General features: G+C 51.6%; 3 protein-coding genes across 5 annotated transcripts in view; 1 reads left to right on the top strand and 2 right to left on the bottom strand.

Moving 5' to 3' along the window:
- The window catches only part of ZMYND15 (zinc finger MYND-type containing 15), a 5,199-nt gene extending 513 nt beyond the window's left edge, over positions 1 to 4,686 (bottom strand). The window contains exons 1-12 of one of the 3 annotated variants that reach the window (XM_007457716.1): positions 4,146 to 4,686; positions 3,480 to 3,714; positions 3,238 to 3,393; positions 2,806 to 2,966; positions 2,109 to 2,261; positions 1,708 to 1,788; positions 1,445 to 1,561; positions 1,239 to 1,327; positions 1,053 to 1,151; positions 736 to 889; positions 595 to 653; positions 198 to 358 (exon numbers count right to left, since the gene is read on the bottom strand). In XM_007457716.1, the coding sequence (XP_007457778.1) occupies positions 198 to 358; positions 595 to 653; positions 736 to 889; positions 1,053 to 1,151; positions 1,239 to 1,327; positions 1,445 to 1,561; positions 1,708 to 1,788; positions 2,109 to 2,261; positions 2,806 to 2,966; positions 3,238 to 3,393; positions 3,480 to 3,714; positions 4,146 to 4,686 (2,006 nt within the window). Of the gene's footprint in view, positions 1 to 197; positions 359 to 594; positions 699 to 735; positions 890 to 1,052; positions 1,152 to 1,238; positions 1,328 to 1,444; positions 1,562 to 1,707; positions 1,789 to 2,108; positions 2,262 to 2,805; positions 2,967 to 3,237; positions 3,394 to 3,479; positions 3,715 to 4,145 lie in introns of all 3 variants that reach the window. The other 2 variants (XM_007457715.1, XM_007457717.1) reach the window with 2 other exon arrangements.
- A 1,227-nt stretch (positions 4,687 to 5,913) lies between these two features.
- On the top strand, positions 5,914 to 8,987 carry CXCL16 (C-X-C motif chemokine ligand 16). Its single transcript, XM_007457718.1, has 5 exons — positions 5,914 to 5,980; positions 6,337 to 6,475; positions 6,783 to 6,865; positions 8,071 to 8,490; positions 8,941 to 8,987. The coding sequence occupies exons 1-5, from the start codon at positions 5,914 to 5,916 to the stop codon at positions 8,985 to 8,987; spliced, it is 756 nt and encodes a 251-aa protein (XP_007457780.1).
- A 581-nt stretch (positions 8,988 to 9,568) lies between these two features.
- On the bottom strand, positions 9,569 to 11,242 carry MED11 (mediator complex subunit 11). Its single transcript, XM_007457719.1, has 3 exons — positions 11,089 to 11,242; positions 10,762 to 10,892; positions 9,569 to 10,068 (listed from the first exon to the last, which is right to left on the bottom strand). Exons 1-3 carry the CDS (start codon positions 11,171 to 11,173, stop codon positions 9,931 to 9,933), a joined length of 354 nt encoding a protein of 117 aa, XP_007457781.1. The 5' UTR covers positions 11,174 to 11,242; the 3' UTR covers positions 9,569 to 9,930.
- Between the last annotated feature and the right edge of the window lie 7,916 nt (positions 11,243 to 19,158).

The raw sequence follows: 19,158 nt of genomic DNA on the forward strand, positions 1-19,158 counted from the left end.
GAGGAGTTGGAGAGATTTTTGTGAGCTGGATCTAAAGAGGGGTGTGTGGGCGTTGTCGAGACCCTCCAGCGGGGGTGGTGGGAGTGCGGGCGGCGAAAGCAGGGTGTAGGGCTGGGCCAGGAGGGTCCCAGGACCGCAGAGACGAGGGTAGCGGTGGGCCTTTCAGGATGCGTGGCCAGAAAGTAAGAAGGCCTTACCAGGGCATACAGTTGTCCGCCGCTCTGAGGCGAAAGGGGGAGCGAAAAGGGTTGGGCTGTGGAGGGCTGGTGCCCCCTCCCGTGGCCACCGCCATGGTCTGGTCGTCCATCACACAGCCGTACTCGCTGCTCTCGGTGAAGAAGGCCGGCACTCGGAGGGACTGGGGTGGGGGCGGGGCCTCAGACACTCTCCGAAAGGCTCCCAGCCCCACGTACCTCCCGAGGACCCAGGCGGACCGGGATGGGGAGAGGCACGAGGCAGGCACAGAGGGGGCCAGGAGGACCCGCTGGCACACCCCAGGTCTGTAGAGCAGATGATGGGGAAGAAGGGACTTTCAGAAAAGGAGGAGGGACCGGGCAGGAGGTGAGAGAAGGTCCCTTTTGTCCCATCCCCCACCTGTAACCGGGGCAGCGAGCTCAGCCAAGTGTCCTTTAGACCAAAGCCAGAGTTAAATCCTGCGGAGGAAAGGAGAGCAGGGAGAAGCTGGCTCCCAGGGCCTCCTCCCACCTCCCCCATGCTCCTACCCCAGGCGCTTACCGATAACCAAGTCAGGCTTGGGCCCCTGGAGCAGGTGGTAGGGCCGTGCAGACACCTTGATCTGCAGGTCCCTGCGGCCCCCCTTCTCCTTAGTCCCAGAGCTTAGCCGTGCTGATACCCCGGAACCAGGACGGACAGATACTTCGAGGTCATCCTGGGGAGTTTGGAGTGGGGTGGAGAAGCCAGTGGAAGTTTCGGTAGTGGGAGATGCATCAGGTAAGACAGGGGAAAGGAGGCAGGGATCGGAAGGGCAGAGCCCAGCTGGGAGGACAGCAGGAGGGTTAGGGCTAAAGAGCAGGGCCCCCCTCAGCCCTCACCCTCTGCAGGGTAAAATTCTGCTGGTCACTCTCAGGGGGCAGGCTGTCACCCACAAACTGCAGCTCCAGGGCCACGTGGGGGAGCAAGACCAAGAGCTCCTGAAGGGCAAAGAGGACAGATCTGGGTCCCAACCTGCGTCCACCTCCACACCCAAATGCTCAACCCTCAGGCCTGGAGGGACTTACCCAAAACACCATGATGAGGTCAAACTCCTTCCCAGCCTCCACCACATGGATTTTCAGTGACTGTTTGTTCAGGATGTTGAGCTCAGGGACTGGGTGATAAGCTAGCCATTTAAGAATACGTCTCCTCCTCCCCTCCCTCCTGTCCCCTACCACCCCCCTGGCCCCCCAGCTCCACGCGCTCCTCCCCCTGCCTCCGCCCTCCTTACAGGACTGGGGCACCAGATGGGTGATGACGTGGTACACAGTCAGCGGGTAGGTGAGAAGCACAGCCATGGGGGAGTCCAAGCTGAGGCCCCGCCACGTGTAGTAATCCTGCCACGAGCCTGGGGAGAGTGGGTTACTGGGGACCTTGCCCCAGGCCTGGACCCCCACCTCTCCTGTCCAATAGGCCCTTTTCTCAGCCACCGAGACTGCTGGCCCTCCAGTCCCCGTCCCTACCCCTATCTCCCTCAGGGCCCCTCCAGCTCACCAAAGAGGCCCCTGGGTGGATCTGGGGGCACAGGAGGCATCAGAGCAGGCCCATCCCCCTGAAGAAGCTGGTAGGGATCTCCTGAGAGGATGAAAGAAGAGGAGCCTGGTGTCAGGGAGGTCCCCACCTGGCCTCTTCCTTCTTCCAAAGGAGCTGTGTTCCCTGAGAGAGGGCCTGGAGCTGCAGCAGGAGGAATGGGGAGCTGCCTAGGGATGGGGCTTCTGGATGGGCTGGGCAGGGGTGAATTTTCTGAGGGTTGAGGAGAGGCATGAAATGCCCTGGTGGTGGTGGTGAGGTTTGGTGTGTATGTGGAGGGGCTATCTAGGACCCAGACAACTTTTTGCTCTCCCGTCCTTCCCTCTAGTCTGAGGGACTTATGCCTGGAGAGAGGCCCCACGCACCATTGAGAAGAACGCTGAGGGATGGCGTGCTGCCCCGTGGGTGCCCGGGGGTGCCAGGGCCTGGAATCAGCATGCTGAGCTGGGTCCAGTAGCCACGAGTGAGGCCTCGTGAGGCCAGGAAGGCCTCCTTGTTAAAGGTTTCACTGGTCACCTCTGGACAAGGATGAGGGGAGGGGTTGAGGGCCTGGTGGCCAGCATTCCAGGCTTTGGCTCTCCTCATTCTCTCCCCAGGACCCTGAGTCTGAGTCTGGTTCTAGTCAGGCAGAGAACTATTAACATTTCTGAGTGTCTACAGCGTAGCCCACAGAACCCACATAACAATTCCATGGGTTTTAACATTTGTTAGTCTGCCCATTTCACAGTTGAGGAAATAGCTCTAAGAAGTAAAGCAATTTGTTTCAGGTCACCAGTTAGTGGTGAAGCTGAGAAGCAAGTGTTTGAATCCCTACTCCCGAATCCCATAAGTTCTCTCAGGGACCAGGGCACTCAGTTCTCAGCTCCAGAGATGCTGTGTCCAGCCCCAGGGGTCTAGCCCCCAGCCCCAAATACCCAGCACCCAGCTGTTATTCCAGGGATCTAGATTCCAGCCCCAGGCACTTAGCCTTCAAGCCCACGACCCTGTTCCCAGGCACCTGGGGCCCCACTTCCAAAGACCGGGTCCCACTTTCCCCCACCCATCCTGACCTCCTTAGGGTACCTGCGGTGTAGGTAAAAGGCAGAGTTGCCAGTTCTCCGGCCCGCTGCATGAAGGCTGCAAGCCTTGGGCACCAAAATCGGTGGCTCGCGTCATCTGGGCATCGCTTCCAGTCAGCCTGGAGACAAGCCTCTCCGCAGTACAAGACAGCGCCACACTGGGGGCTGGGGTCACGGGGGGTGGGGGGGTGGGCACTCAGTGTTAGTGTCTGTAGGTCCCCTGTCTGCTGTCCATCTGTCCTGGCGGCTGCCCGTACGCACTCAGTCTGTTTGTACTCTCTCTGCCTATAACAGCTTTTTTGTGTGTGTGTCATCTTCTTGTTTCCCTGTCCCTCACTCTGTCTGTCTGCAGGGCCCCCCACCAGCCTGCTTCCTCTCTGTTTGCCTGACTGTTGGGGTCTTCCTTCCGCTCCCTCCATCTCTGCAGGCTGCTCACCAGGGCGTTAGCTTCACTTCAAAGCTATGCCTGTGACAAACATGGCAGGTTCGAGCCCGAAGGGAGGCAAAGGTGAAGCCAGGCCGGGGACCCCATGTCCGCATCGGGGTCTTGGCTAGCTTCACTTTCAGCCTTGGGACCAGATTCTCCAGCTCCCTGAATGGGGGTGGAGACGGCATCAGGCTGGGGGGCTCAGGAGCCCAGGGCCCCAGGCTTCCCCACCCTCTACCAGGTTTCTGTACCGATGCAGCTGGGCGTCTCCCACAGCAAGCTTTCGGGGCTTTCGGGGGTCTCCAGAGCCCATGGGGCAGGCCATGCTGTGGCAGAGGAGAGCATAGGCCCGAGGAGCCAGGTTCTGTGTCCATGAGCCCCTGCCTGCACTCCCCTGCCCTCCATCCATCAGCAGGTCAATGCCCAAGATGGTGCCATGTTCATCCGTCACCAGTAGGAGGCAGGAAAGGTGCAGGGGGGCCGCCTCTGGGGGAAAAGGGAAAAGTCGGGGGTGGGGGGCAAAGACTGTCAGGGTCAGGGATACCCAGCCCACGGGGACTAGGAGACTGAGCGAAGGGGACTAGGGAGAGAGGGCACGCCTCATCGGAAGGGGACTGCGGCTACACAGAACCAGCATTTGCTGCCAGGTGGAAATGTGGGCCTGCTGTGGGAACTTTACATTTTTCTTGAGAAGGGGTAACTCCAGACTTCTGGAAGTTTTTTCTTTTAATGTTTAAATGTTGGCTCAAATTTAAAAAACAAAGAACATTGTGGATCAATGAAGACACCTTTTTAGGCCAGATTGGCCTGAGGGCCACCCATTTGTGACTCCTAACTGGATTCTGAGGGGCAGAGGAGGGCTTTGAAGGGGAGTACGCCTGGGCGGGGACAGGGCAGGGCCAGCCCTGGGTTCTTACCACTTCTCTGTCCCTTTCTCCTCTCAGGCCCTGGTTCGTCCTCCGCCCTGTCCTCTTGGCAGCCGACCTCGCCACCTCCTGCCTCCTGCTGGGCCTCGTCTGCCTCCCTTGGGGGGTTTGCTTCCCGTGGGGACTCCCTGCTGGTAGGGGCTGGCTCCCCATCTGCCTCTGTTTCTACTTTCTCGGTGCCTGCGCCCTCCTCCCCGCCTTCCTCCAGGCTGACGAAGCTGACATAGGGGCTTAGGTCCCGCAGGTGGAGTGGGGGCTCGTCTCCCAGGAGCCGGGCAGCCCCCAGGCCTGGTGCAGGGCCTGGCTCTGCCCCTTGCCCCAGGCTGATGCCCACACTACGGTTGGGCAAGACGTGGAGCACCCAAAGGGCGCGGTCCTGGGGCAGCCTTCTGATCTGACCCTCCAGCTGCCACCAGCAACCCTCCGGGCTGGTCCCCACGGCCCCACGCTCCGCCACGAACTTGCGGAACCAGCCAAGGAGGAGGGTAACGAAATCAAGGAACTCATCCCGGTATCCAGACACAAACTCCATGTCTTCAGGGGAACAAGGCCTGGGCCCAGACTGAGCAGAGGGAGGGATATATGGTGAGAGAGAGGTACTCGGGAGAGTTTGGGGCTGGGTCATAAAATGGGGGGAAATTGTGGGTTTGAGGGTCACTTAGGGTGGAATCTATGGATGAGTGTTAGGAGTGAGGAAGGAGTTTTCAGGGCGGAGGATGGGAATTCAGGGTGAGAATGGGGTCCAGACTTGAAAGTGGGTGATAGGGTTAAGGTTGAGTAGTCGGGAGGGAGATGGTATTTGGGGCTCAAAATTTGAGGCTCAAACCCTCAAAGGTAGGGTTTGAGTTGAGGATAGAAGTGGGAGAGGGCTAATCCTATGGGCAAGGGTTTGGTGAGGAGGGAAGAGTTTTGGATCCGTCTGTGGGGTGTGGGAGGAGGGGGACAGGAGCTAGGGCATCTTCGGCTGGGATAGGTTTGGCGGTGAGCCCCGGTACACCTAGCCCCTCCCGTCCGGTCCGCTACTCCGGTACCTGCAGCCGCCACCACTTTTCGAAGGTAAATACCTCGGGGTGGGGCGTGACGTCAGGCTGCCCGAGCCCCTGCCGGCTCCTCCGGTTGCCACGCCCCCCGTGTCTTGCGCTGCGCAGAGGCTCTCAGGGCAGTCAGTGTGCTGCTGGGCGCGCGGACTCGTCTGCCGCGGTCACTCCAGCCATGTGACTGGATTCGTGACTGGATCCCGGTGCGCCGGACTCGAGCCCGAAAAGTGAAAGCCTCTCGAAGGAGGAGGTCCAGCCGACTGACCTGCGGAGGGCGGGCGGGGCTGGCATCCCCGGGCCGAACCGGATCAGCCTAGTGGGCAGTGCCCACCCGCCGTGCCTGGCCCTGCAGCCTGGACTTTCTTCCGCTTTCTTTCGCCTTCTGCAAACATTCCTGGCTGCCTCCTCGACGGGGCACTGGGCTGGGTGCGGGAGCGCGGGCAGAGGCGCTCCGCCTCCCGGAGTTTCCCCGACGTCCCAGGCTGGCGATCACGCGGCTACAACGGTACTGACCGCACTTACTGGTTCGAGACGGTGAGGGCGCCCAGAGGGAGGCGCCACCACCTCGCGCCTCGCCTCGGCCCGGCCTTGGTGCCGACGGCCTCCGTCTCCCGCAGAATCTCAGGCGTAGCGGGAGAAGGAAGCGAAAGCCATTGAGAAGCGGGCTGGACGTCAGGCTCCGGAGCACGTCTGGGAGTCAGACGGGACGAGGCGGGCCCGAGATGATGCTGGTCTCGGAACTCCGGTTCCTCTTGTTCCTACTCTTTCTAGCGTGCCACACTCCTCCAGGTTCGTCAGGGGCCCGGCTGGTGCCCAGATCCCCGAATCCGGTGAAGGGGATGGGGGGCACGAGGGCCGCGGGGTTGAGTTGAATAAGTGGGGAGCCAGGGTCCCCAAGGCAGCCGGGGCAGGGGGAGGGCCAGCTGCCTGGGGTTGGGGATGGGCTGGGGAACACCAGAGCCCAGGTGTGATTATGGACGTGTTTGGGGAGTGTGATGTGTGAGTTGAGCCCTGTGGGTGGAAGGGGCTCAGATCCCCGGGTCTAGGGGAGAGGCTGCAGTGGGGCTGTGGGTTGGAGGCTGAGTTTACCGCTGCGTGAGCCCCTGAACCTGGGAAACTGTGCTGACCACCTCGGTCCCGCTCAGGTGATGGCAATGAAGGTAGCATCGCTGGCAGTTGTCCCTGTGATAGAAGAATTTCTTCCCACTCCCCTCTTAACGATCAATACATGGGACATCTCCGAAAATACCTGAAAGTCTATCAACGTTGCTCTTCCTACGTCAGGTAATCTCAACCACCCCTGGGAGCACAGAGCCTCCGGGTGCCTCCAGGACCCTATCTGGTCAAACTTGAACTCCTTCTGGGAGGACCCCTAGTCCTTTCTATAGTCCCCATAACATCAGGTTATGTGTGCCCTAATTCTCCACACCTTAGTTTCCCTGTCCCGCCTGGAATTTCCCAGTCCCAGCAGAAACTGCTGAATCTTGGCAGTGACCTCACTTCTTTGGAACGAGGAAAGAGCTGGGAAAGTGGGGGGAGGGAAGGGGGGTGGAGATTGGAGACACAGCTGAGACCACGTCCTTCCTTACAGGTTCCAGCTACCCTTGGGAAGTGTGTGTGGAGGCAGCAGTGACCGGTGGGTCCAGGAACTGATGCGCTGCTTTGATCGTGAAGGTGAGCGCGTTCTCCCTCCTCCCCAGGCTCTGTCTCCAGGGTCGGCCGCCTCCACCTTACACTTTTCTTTGCCTCAGCGCTTTCCCCTTTGACACCTCACATTCCTATTCTGTGTACTTTCACTTAAGTCCCTGTTTACCAGAAATCACTCACCGTCACTTCCAGGATTTTTGCCAATTCATCCTATCACCTGTGCATTTACTTAATGTTTTCCTTGAAATCAAGGCACTATTTTTATTTTCCAGTAATTTATTGTGGAAATTTAAAGACATACATAAAAGTTGAAAGATTTGTACAGTGAACATCCATATACCCACCACCTAGATTCTATATTTGATTTTTATATTTTATGTGTGTACATAATAAAGCAAATATATTTTATATTTTACAATGTCGAGTCTACAGCATTTTAACTACATTTGCTTTATTGCACGCCCATCTATCTATCCATCCCTCTATTCCTCATCAACCTGCCTAATATTTTTTGGTGCACTTCCAAGTAAGTTGCAGGGTTGACTATACTTTATCCCCAGACACTTCATCATGTATACTATTAAGGAGGGTTTTATATTTTATTGTTCCTTTTTTTTTCTTTTGAGGTAAAATTTACAAACAATGAAACGAATAAATCTTAAATGTACACAGCCACTTCTGAAAAACTTAATGGCAACTAGTCCTAAGCAGGAACATCTGTGAAGTCACAAATTTGATATGCTGGTTGTATTTTTCTCCTAAAATAAATACACAACCATTAAGACACAAAGTGTTCTTCCAGGTCCCAGCTAAAGTTGCTTTCTGTAGCATTGGTGGTACCCATACTGCCCTTTGGCTACGTAGACCTACCTTATTCATTTACTCTTCCTGTCTACTCTGGCCTTTAGTACTAAAATTATCCCTGCTTTACAGCTGAAAGAAATGAATCCCAGAGAGGTTAAGAGACAAGGGGCAAGGTCACAGCTACTTTGTAGCAGAGCCCGGGTTCCAACCCAGGTCTCCTGACTTCCCAGTTCAGAATCATGCTCGCGCCTGTGGTTCCATGTTGTGGTTTGCTCACTTCCATCTCCCCATGTTTCCCCTCTGCCCCTGCCTTTCTTTCCTGGCATTTAGCTGTTCCCTTGATGTTCTCCTTGACCCCGCTACCCTTCCCTCTATCTAGTTCACCTTATCCCCTCATAGCCCTGATTCCTCACTTCTTGCTTCTTCAGAATGTGGACGTGCTCACGCCAGGAGTGTGGCCCGCCAGGGACATGCACCTCCCCGCAGCACCCAGGTTCCTGAGCCCACAGAAAAGACACCTTCAGCCACGGGCACCCCCGCACAGAAGTACCTGCCATCCACCCTGCAGCCTACCCAGCAGCCCACCACTCCAGAAGGAGCACCTTCGCTGGACCAAAAGCTCATCCACACCAATGAGACTACCACTTACACTTTGGGCCACCGTCTGGGGGCAAGGCCTGGGGCCAGGGGGAACCAGAGGCAGCTGGGAGAGAATGTGGGTCCTGCAGCTGGGACATCAGCCATGGTGCCAGTGCTGTCCCTCTTGGGCATCGTTTTCCTCCTCACTGGAGCCCTGCTCTACATGCTGTGCAAGAAGAGGAGGGAGCAGTCACTGCAGTGTCCTCCAGGTAAACTGGGCCTCTGAACCCCTCCTCCAGGGATCCAGAGGCTCCTTGGCAGGGATCCTGCCCACAGTAGCTCTCAGGCCGGCAAATGTGGAGGCTGCCTGCACCACGGACAATAGGCGATGAGGGGAGAGTCAGCCAGACTACAGAATGGGGAGGGAGGGAAGCCACCATAGGCCCAGGGACCAGAGCATGGCCTTCAAAGCCAGGCAGTGCTTGAGCAACATCAAGATGGCAGCTAGAGCAGACGAGTGGGAGATGAAGCGATGGAGGAAGGTGGGAGCTATTCATTCAGTTCACACATCTTTATTGAGCACCTACTGTGTACCTGATCTATAGTCAATGTTTTGGAAGCTGATTCCCCAGTTCAAGCTATCACCCCTTGCCCCCCACTCCCCTGCCCAACTTCCCTTGATCTCAGAGCTCATCTCTCAATTTCTTTATCTTTTCCAGATTTGCACCTTCATTATGTGCACGTGGCAGCAGACGCCAATGCTTAAAGAATGGAAGCTTGTGAGGGCAGATTATGATTTATTCAGTATCAAATGCAGTTAATATACTAGAGCAATCCCTGGCACATGGTAGGCACTCTCTACATATTTGTCGATGTTTAATACACAACTAACCAGCCACTGCCCTCTCTTAGACGTTCCGTTTTTTTTTTCTATGCTGTAATGTAAAATCACCTCTTACACTAGATATTTTGTACAAATTCTATATGTGGATTTTTTAACTACTAAAACTTATTTTTATAATTATTGACTCTTCTTTCTGCAGACATTGGTCTCATGCCCTTGCCCCCTTACCATGATTCCTGGCTTCAGCTTCTCTGCTGATGGCCACCTGACACCTTACCCCTCAGCGCATCCCCCAATCCCTGCCAACCTCCTTGTCCCAAGTCCCTTGTGTCTTGTCCTTGTCCTTGTCTCTTCACACCACAGCAGTGTTCCTCCCCAACTTCAGCCCTCTCCCGCTTTCCCACCCTCCCTCCTCAGTAGCTGCCATACAGCCTGGTTTTACTTCCTCAACCCCTTACATCACCCATATATGCCCCAATGAGAGTCTGAGCTCCTTGTTGTTAGTGTTATTGTTTTTATTATCAAAACCCTTAGTTCTCATTTTATCGTTTCCAGTGAACAAAAATGTGTCTTCATTGGTCCAAGTCTACCAGAAGCCTGGGGCAGGGACCTGAGGAAGTGGATTGGGTGTCTTGAGTCTCTGTCTCCTGTTCTGAGCTTGTCAGCGCTCGGTGAAGTGCATGGCAAGAGGAGCCAGGGCACAGCCAGGCATGGGCTTGGTCTTTAAGGTTCTCCATTCCCACCTTTTGTGCCTTCGTCCTCATGGCTTCTGACCAGCAGCACATGTACGGGGCAGCCCATGCTCTCCAGGTTCTGTCCTGGGGTGTAGGTGGAGCTCTCCTTCCAAGCTTTTCACCTGCTTGGCCTAGTTTTCCAGCATCTGCTCACAGGTTCGAGCCACCTCACTGAGCTTGAGACGAGCATAGTCCACTCGCTTCAGGGCCATCTGACAGTCCTTCCTCGAAGAGTAGCTGGAGCCCTCATGGGGCTGCCCTGTGGCCACCTACAGGACATTTAGATTGATCAAAGAAGCACTCCTCCCCTTTCCCATCTCCCCAACCAGGCATCAGGTCTCTTGCCTCATTTCTTCCCTGAGTCTGAATTTGCTATGCCACGTGGTTAGCTGGATTACCTAGGGCATATCACTGAATTTCTGTTAACCTCATCTGTAAAATGGGGATGACAGTAACTAACTACTTTCTAGAGTTGTTATAGGATTAGATAATGCAGAGTGTCTGGCACACTGTAAAAGTTTAGTAAATGGTAGTTGCTGTTATAATGACCTCAGAACCCTTTCAATCCTGTTCCTTTTCTCAGGAGGTAGCCATCTGGGGCTCCATACCCCTGAGGTCTGGTCAAGTTTCTAAGAGCATATCCTGTGGCTTTCGTATTGTTTACACACCCTCTCCCAAGGGAGGGGTCCTGCCAGGGTCAACAGGCCTGCTGGGAAGGGCTGGTCTTGCTTAGCTCTCGAGACCAAAGCTCTGCCCGGGACTCCTGAAGGCTAAAGGCTAAGGCAGTGAGCTGGGGTGGACGTGTTGCACGGCCCAAAACACACACACACACACACACACCTGAGTGAGATAGCGGATCTGAGCTTTGCACGGCCCAAAACACACACACACACACACACACACACACACACACTACAGACACAAAGACACACCACAAACGACACACACACACACACACACACCTGAGTGAGATAGCGGATCTGAGCCGACAGCTCCGCCTCCACGTGCTGCACCGACGCGGTGAAGGCGGCTGCCTGTCGGTCTAGGAGCCGCTCATTGGTTTTTTCCTTGGAAAGTTCCAAGATCACTGTACCTGCCGGGGTGGAGAGTGGGCGGGGCTATCCGGAGACTGCCAGTATAGCTGCGCCCCAGAGCCAGCCCCACCCACCCCTGCACCCACTTAGGATCCCTCCTAACCCCACTCCCAGTCACCGGTCGGCGCATGTGCACACGGTCGGTCTAGCTCACGCTCTCGCTGCCGCTCCTCCTCTGGTCGTCGTATCCCGAACCTGCATTCTGAAGAATGGCTCCAATTTCCCGCTCGATGTCTTCCAGGGCGCGTAATCGCTCGTTCGCCAAGCTGTAGGTAGCCATCGTTACTCCGGGATTCTCTTCTTTTGCGAAATGCTGTGGAAAAGTGCCCGGAAATGGCTGTTGGTTTGCGCCCGCGCAGAGCGCGCCCCTTAGCTAACACTACAGTTCCCGGGATGCTCAGCACCGTCTCGCCCTTCTCGGTTCACCTGGTGAACTACAACTCCCAGGGTCTCCTGCGCATGCCCAGGTCTGCGCCACCACCGCGTGACCACCTGTGGTAAGAGGCAATATCGAAATATTCACGCCCTTCAAACCTGTCCACCTTTACGACACTGGCTTGTGGTCTGTGTTTAATTTCTTCTACAAGAATTTAGTGAGCGTCTGCTGGGTGCTAGGTCATGATGGTGGGAGCGCTGGGGTATTACAGAGTGGACAGCCATGGACCCTGTGTTTGCCTATCCCACTCCGCCACCTATCGGAGCCTGGGGAAAGCCGGACTTGGTGAGTGTGACCTTATTCGCCCTAGCGATTCCCCCTGAACGGGAGCCCTGAAACACGGACTGTCAGTATATTCTGAGAAGCTGGCTCCTATCAGCCTTTTCCCTCTCTGATCGCCTGTTAATGTGGTTGGCTCTGGGAATACAAAGGTGAGTGAGGTGGACTCTCACGTGATAGTGGGATAAATGTTTCGTTAGGGCTACGCCCAGGGTGTGTCTCTGGGAACACAGAGAAAGGATTCTGGGAGGAAATCCTGCTTGAACTAAATCTGAAGGCTTAACCAGGTGGATGAGAGCTTGGAGTGGAAAAGCGGAAGGCACAGGCAAGCGCATGGTGGTGTGAGGGGACTGACACATTGGAAGTCCAGCAAGGGGTTCAGTTTGACTGGAGTGAACGCAGTGTGGTGGTGGATAGGTGTGACTGGGGAGACTGGAGTGGGGAACCAGATGAGGAAATGGCTTGCAAGCTAAGGAATTTGGACTTTATTTTGAAAGCATTTGGGAGCCTTTGAAGGATTTTCAAGAAGTGTATTCTGACCAGCTGTACCTTTTAGGAAAGATCAATCTTGACAGTTTATGGAAGATTGAGAATGAAGCCAGTTTGCACAGGGTTAGCAAACGAGTGGAGACTTTCAGTTAAACTTGAGGGATCTAGCGTTTAACTTCACTCCTTTACTAAATTCTAGGAAGATAGCAATAAGGGGATTTTAGAAAGGAGTCAAGGAGACAGAGGAGTTAATAGCAAAACTTTAAATAGAAATTGCAAGACAGAAGGGTGTGTGGTAACTGATTTAGCAGTGAAGTAATTAAGCTAGCAGTGAAGAAAGCTTAGAAGCAACTTTTTTAAAAATTTAATTTAATTTTTTATTAAATATAGTTGATTGGCTTAGAAGCAAGTTGATTTACCCTTAAATCAGTGGCATCACAGTACAGCTGGGCTGTAGGTAGTACTAAAATTAGGGGGATTATTTGAAGTAGTTAGACCCCCCTATCTCCTCCTTTATATCCTCATATATCTTGGCAGCTACTCACCCCCAACTCATCAGATTGCTGGAGGTTTCTTGGTTGGAGATGGAAACCAGAGAGTCTTTGGCATGGAGGGCACCTGGGCATGACTGTATTTAAAACAGATTGAGTGAAAGTTTATTTACTGAATGGTGGTTTCTAGAACTCTGGCAGCCAGGCTTTGCCTTCCAGGTCAGAGACTGGAAGACTCTCATCTGGGGAATTTGACTATTCAGAGGAAAGATCTAAGGGTATTAACATCAGGGGTACTCCAGCAAAGCAGTTAGCCGGATCACCCCATAGTGAAACCCGCAGTTGATAAGTCCCAACTGTGTCCACAGATCTTCTAGTCAACTTCTTAGCATGTCACCCTTAAAATGAGCAGACATAAGACAAAAGATTTTTAGATGTTTACAGAAACTTTCTAACATGGAAGGCAGAGACCAAAATAAACAAAAAGAAAAACCCAATCAAACCAAAAAATCCCCCCCTTCGATGACATAGAATAAAACTTAAGGAAAAAAAAAATATTGACGCGCTTAGGTCAGAGATACTATAATAAAGGATTGAATCCAAGAAAACACACTTGAAAAATAAAACCATGGGGCTTCCCTGGTGGCGCAGTGGTTGAGAGTCCGCCTGCCGATGCAGGGAACACGGGTTCGCGCCCCGGTCCGGGAAGATCCCACATGCCGCAGAGCGGCTGGGCCCGTGAGCCATGGCCGCTGAGCCTGCGCGTCCGGAGCCCGTGCTCTGCAACAGGAGAGGCCCGCGTACCGCAAAAAATAAATAAATAAATAAAACCATGAGGGAAAGAATGAAAAATTGAGCAAAAGGGTTGAAACAGAAATTGAAGCACTCTCCCAGCAAGTAAAGCAAAAGAAAGAAGGTGGCATATAGGAAAGATGACGTGAGAAAATTAGAGAATCAGTCCAGGGGGCTTAAATTCTCTGAGAACAGAGAAAACAAAGGGAAGAAAGGACTTGTGTTTCTAGATGAAAAGGACCCATTAAGTGCCCAGCATCAAGGCACATCGTGAAATATCAGAACACTAGTCTCACAGAAAAGGGTCTTGCAGAAGCTTCCAGAGAGAAAATAGACCACATGCTAAGGATCAGCAATCTGAATGGCCTTGATCCTCTGAATACTAACACTCCACACCAGTGGAGCAGCGCCTTCAACGTTTTGGGGGAAAGTGATTTCCAATGTGGAGTTCTGTACTCCAGCTGTAGTAGGGTGAAGGCTAAAAATGCAGTGGCTCAACCAAATAGAACTTAACTTTTTCTCAGAAAACAGTTTGGTGTGGGTAGTTCAGTGTGCTCCACAAATCAGACCGAGACCAAGGCTAGCAAGCAGTGCAGCTCTGCCATCCTTTAGGCTCGTATGCTCAAAAGTATGGTCTTCAGGCCACAGCATTGGCATTACCTAGATGCTTTTTAGAAATGCAGGATCTCAGGCCCCACCACAGACCCACTGCATCAGTATCTGTATTTGAAGATCCCAGGGGATCTGTATACCCAGTATACTTTGAGAAAAGCTGCTTTTCTCTTCCAGGTGATCTGTATGCACAGTAAACTTTGAGAAACGCTGCTTTGCTCTGGGACATCGCTGTGAGCAATGTCAAAACTGGGTTGCTGCCCTCCGTGGGTTGCAGCTGGCAGGAAGGCAGAAGAGTAAATATGGAGGAGGCCCACCTGTCTCGGAGGTCCGGCTGGGGAGTGGCACATATAATTTCTACTCACATTCCTTTGAAGAAAACTCAGTCGTGTGGTCTTACCAGCTCCGGGGTTCTGGGAAATCCAGTCCTTACCTAGGTGGCTATAGCTATTGTTCCAGCACCATGGCAGAATAGGTTTTAGGGGATATCTAGACTCTCACAACAGCCCAATTATCAATAACGAAGATAGAATAAGGACATTTTGATATGTACAAGGTCTCAAGTTTCTCTTCCAAGTACCCTTCTCCTTTTTCAAGGAGATGGAAGAGATAACATCTGTTTTGTTTTGAATGAATTGAGAGGATACCCAGATTTTTGGAGGAGAGTATAGAGCAGAATCAGTGATAAATCAGAGAATAAGCAAATTTAAAGAGTGATAGTTATTCAGGGAAAACAGTTGTGCAAGAAGAGAAAGGTAATCATAATAGACCACACGACGCAGCTATGGATAACATTTGCAATAAATCCTGGATGTTGAGCTAACCCCGAGTGATAGAATTCCCTTGGGAGAGCTTCCCATGTTGGGGCAGGGGGGGCGAAAGGGCGCTCAGGCTTCACCTTCACGTGGCAGGAAGCCCATAGACGACGCTTAAAACAAAAATCAAGAAGTAGCAAAACAAGCATGTTGTTTAGAGATGGAGGTAAATGCCAACAGAGACATCGAACGGAGGTGAAAGTAATTGCCTCTGAGGAGAAGGAAATTGCAAGGGGAGGGAGTTTACTTTTTCTTGTAATAGCCCTTGTAGTCGTATCTGACTCCTTCAACTATGTGGATATACAACTTTGAAAATAAAAATTAAATAAACATAAAAAGCGAGAGAGGAGATAGACTTTACTGTGAAAGAGCCCTGAGTGTGGAGGAGTGTGTTTTCTTTGGTTTCCTGCCTTTATCCCTCCCTTTTTCCCTCCTTCCCTCCCTGCCTTCCTTCCTCTCTCCCTTTCTTCCTTTAAGGGAAGAGACCTGCGCGGGTTTATTTACCATGGAGGAAGAACCAGTAGGGAGGCAGAGTTTGAAGAGATGGGGGCGGTTTGATGAATCAAGGTCTCAGAGGAGGTGGGAGGGGGAGCGATCTGAGCACAGGTGGAGGGATTAGCTTCGACCTGGAGGCGGCATCTTAGCTTTGGTTGTGTAGGAGAAATGGTGTCGATGTCGGTGCTTGCTTGTAGGAGGTGGGAATTAAAAATCATTCATCCCTCAGAGTCTAATCTCTGTGAAGAGCGGGAGAAGTCACTCTGAATGTGAGGAAGGTTTAGAAGAAGGATTAGAAAATTAGTGAGTTGGATGGGAGCAGGAATAGGAGGTGACCAGGGACGAGGAGGGGGACAGGGGGTTATCAGGGGTTTAGGGCCCAGCTGAGGTTAAAGGCCATAGGTTTGTAGTGGCCCAAATCCATACCCAGCGCCTAGCACAGTGTTGGCACCTAGGATGCGTTAAAAATATTTGTTGGATGAATGAGTAAATATGTGGTTGTGTGATTTTTCTCTGGCAGTGCCTCAGCAGCCCCATGTTGGAGGGGACAAGGGCGGGGTGGTGGTTAGAGCCAAGAGTGGGGTTTGAGAGCAGGTTTTGTGAAAGGAGGAACAGTTGAAGGTGCTGATGAGATAGTGGTTGATGTGATGATCCTGAAGTTTAGTCTGGAAAGAAAAGGAAGTGTTAAATTGCGAGAAAACAGAAGGGCCAAGAGCTTGGTGACAAAAAACCAAGAAGTCATTTTAAAAAAGTGATTATAATTGGCTACATATTAAATATAAAAATTATGAATTATTAAAAATACCAGAAGCAAAATACTTTGAAGCTAGAAGTGATGGTTGCACAACATTGTGCATGAACCAAGTGCCACCGAATTTTACACTTTAAAATGGTTAACTTGGGACTTTCCTGGTGGCACAGTGCTTAAGAATCCTCCTGCCAATGCAGGGGACACGGGTTTGATCCCTGGTCCGGGAAGATCCCACGTGCCGCGGAGCAACTAAGCACATGAGCCACAACTACGGAGCCTGTGCTCTAGAGCCCATAAACCACAACTACTGAGCCCACGTGCTGCAACTACTGAGCCCTTGTGCCACAACTACTGAAACCCGTGCACCTAGAGCCCGTGCTCTGCAACAAGAGAAGCCACCACGAGAAGCCCGCACACCACAACGAAGAGTAGCTCCCGCTCGCCGCAACTAGAGAAAGCCCGCGCATAGCAACGAAGACCCAATGCAGCAAAAATAAATAAATAAAATAAATAAAGTGGTTAAATTTATGTTATATGAATTTTACCTCAGTAAAAAGAAAAAAAAGCTAGGAACAAATTCAGAAGACAAAGTGGGAAAAATATGAGCAAAATAAATGACAAAGGGTTAATTGCTTTACTATATAAAGAGTTCTTAGGGTACTTTAAGAAAAACAACATCAACCCAGTAAATCGGGTTCATCCTCACTCATGATCAAAGAGATGCAAATTAAAACTAGGGTGATACCATATGTCATCTGCTTGATTGGCAGTAATGAAAAAGGCGCTCACCCTTTTTTTTTTCTCATTTTTTAAAGAAGTTTTTATTGAAGTATAGTCGATTTATAATGTTGTGTTAGTTTTAGGTGTACAGCAAAGTGATGCAGTTATAGGTATATATATATATATGTACTTTTTACATATATACTTTTTTTTTTTGGCCACACTCTGTGGGATCTTAGTTCCCCAACCAGGGATCGAACCCGTGCCCCCTGCAGTGGAAGCGTGGAGTCTTAACCGCTGGACCACCAGGGAAGTCCCTGTATACTTTTATATTTATATGTTGGGTTGGCCAAAAAGGTCGTTCGGGTTTTTCAGTAAGATGTTACATAAGATGTCCGAACTACCTCCGTAACATCTTACAGAAAAACCCAAACGACCTTTTTGGCCAGCTGGATATATACTTTTATATACTTTTTCAGGTTCTTTTCCATTATAGGTTATTACAAGATGTTGAGTGTAGTTCCCTGTGCTACACAGTAGGTCCTGTTGGTTATCTACTTTATATACAGCAGTGATGCTTTACCCTCTTTGACCCACCAATCCAATTCTACTTTTTTTTTTTTGACCACGTGGTGGCTTGTGGGATCTTAGTTCCCTGACCAGGGATTGAACCTGGGCCCTTGACAGTGAAAACAGGGAGTCCTAACCATTGGACTGCCAGGGAATTCCCCCACCAATTCTACTTTTAAGAGTTTGTCCTACAGATGCACTTTGCATGTGCAAAAAGACATATCTTCAAGGATAATTATTGTAATACTGTTTGAATTAGCAAGAGTGGACATCCTTCATGTCCATCAATAGAAAATTGGTAAAAGTAAATGACATCTAGGCAATGGAAAGCTAGGCAACTCTTCTTAAAATATATTTATTTTATTTATTTATTTTTGGCTACGTTGAGTCTTCGTTGCTGCGTGCAGGCTTTCTCTAGTTGCGGTGAGCGGGGGCTACTCTTCATTGTGGTGTGCGGGCTTCTCATTGTGGTGGCTTCTCTTGTTGAGGAGCACAGGCTCTAGGCGCGCGCAGGCTTCAGTAGTTGTGGCACGCGGGTTCAGTAGTTGTGGTTCGCGAGCTCGAGAGCGCAGGCTCAGTAGTTGTGGTGCAAGGGCTTAGCTGCTCCATGGCATGTGGGATCTAACCGGACCAGGGCTCGAACCCGTGACCCCTGCATTGGCAGGTGGATTCTTAACCACTGCGCTACCAGGGAAGCCCCTAGGCAACTCTTTAAAAGAATGAGGTAGATCTATGTGGATTGCTAAAGGAATGGTCTCCTAGCTGCATTATTAAGGGAAAAAAGCAAGGTGGAGAAGGTTGTGCATAGTGTGCTACTATCTGTATTTAAAATAAGGGGGAAATATGTTCATATGTATATGACTGTGTCTGAAGAATGTCTTTGGAAGAGTAATCAAGGAACTGCTGATAATGATCGCCTCTGGGAATGAGAAATGGGAGGCTGGGGATCAGGGGCAGGAGGGAGCCTTCTGTTCACTCTTTACTATTTGGATTTTTTTTTTTTTTAAGTTATGTGCTTGTTTTACTTAAAAACATTAAAAACGTGAAAAGCTAAAAGAAAAAAGGCATTGTTTCTCAAAGCGTGTGCTAATTCAAAATCCTGATTCATGGATTCTTCCTGGGATCGACTGAATCAGAATTGGGGAAGGTAGAAGCCTGGGACTCTGTGTGTTTACCGCGTACCCCAGAGGATTCTGATTCACCTGAAAAAGTTTGAGATCCACGGGCCAAGAGCTCAGAGGTCAAGGAGCAGGTTCGTGGTTGTCAGAGGGATGATGACAGTTCCTTCACATGAAGAAGACCAGAGCGTGCAGGGTAGGCTGCTACTGTGGAGAGGTAAGCAAGGTCATTGGCATTTTGGCAGCACTTGAAGCCTGTGGGTAAATCATGATTTAATTAGATGTCATGAGCCATAACATAGACTAAAGGCCTGTATGAGTGGCTCCATTTGCCTCACCAGCCTCATCTGGAACTACTTTGCCACTGGCTGTCTCTGTCCCAGTCCCTCTGGCCTCTTTCAGTCTCTGAAATGTGCTCTGTTCCCTCCTGCCTTCACACGTGGTGTTACTTTTTTTTTTTTTTTTTTTTGTGCGGGCCTCTCAGCGGGCCTCTCACTGCTGTGGCCTCTCCTGTTGTGGAAAACAGGCTCTGGACGTGCAGGCTCAGCGGCCATGGCTCACGGGCCCAGCTGCTCTGCGCCATGTGGGATCCTCCTGGACCGGGGCACGAACCCGTGTCCCCTGCGTCAGCAGGCGGAATCTCAACCACTGCACCACCAGGGAAGCCCCGTGGTGTTACTTTTGCCTGGGATACTGG

Source organism: Lipotes vexillifer, unplaced genomic scaffold (assembly GCF_000442215.2).
Source record: "Lipotes vexillifer unplaced genomic scaffold, Lipotes_vexillifer_v1.1 scaffold611, whole genome shotgun sequence".
NCBI classification, from domain to species: Eukaryota; Metazoa; Chordata; class Mammalia; order Artiodactyla; family Lipotidae; genus Lipotes; species Lipotes vexillifer.

Coding starts and splice junctions, on each gene's coding strand:
- CXCL16 (XM_007457718.1), top strand. CDS start 5,914: ATGATGCTGGTCTCGGAACTCCGGTTCCTCTTGTTCCTACTCTTTCTA. Junction 5,981..6,336: donor AGCGTGCCACACTCCTCCAG/GTTCGTCAGGGG, acceptor GGTCCCGCTCAG/GTGATGGCAATGAAGGTAGC. Junction 6,476..6,782: donor CGTTGCTCTTCCTACGTCAG/GTAATCTCAACC, acceptor CCTTCCTTACAG/GTTCCAGCTACCCTTGGGAA.
- MED11 (XM_007457719.1), bottom strand. CDS start 11,173: ATGGCTACCTACAGCTTGGCGAACGAGCGATTACGCGCCCTGGAAGAC. Junction 10,893..11,088: donor AGCCATTCTTCAGAATGCAG/GTTCGGGATACG, acceptor CCACCCCGGCAG/GTACAGTGATCTTGGAACTT. Junction 10,069..10,761: donor AGATCCGCTATCTCACTCAG/GTGTGTGTGTGT, acceptor AATGTCCTGTAG/GTGGCCACAGGGCAGCCCCA.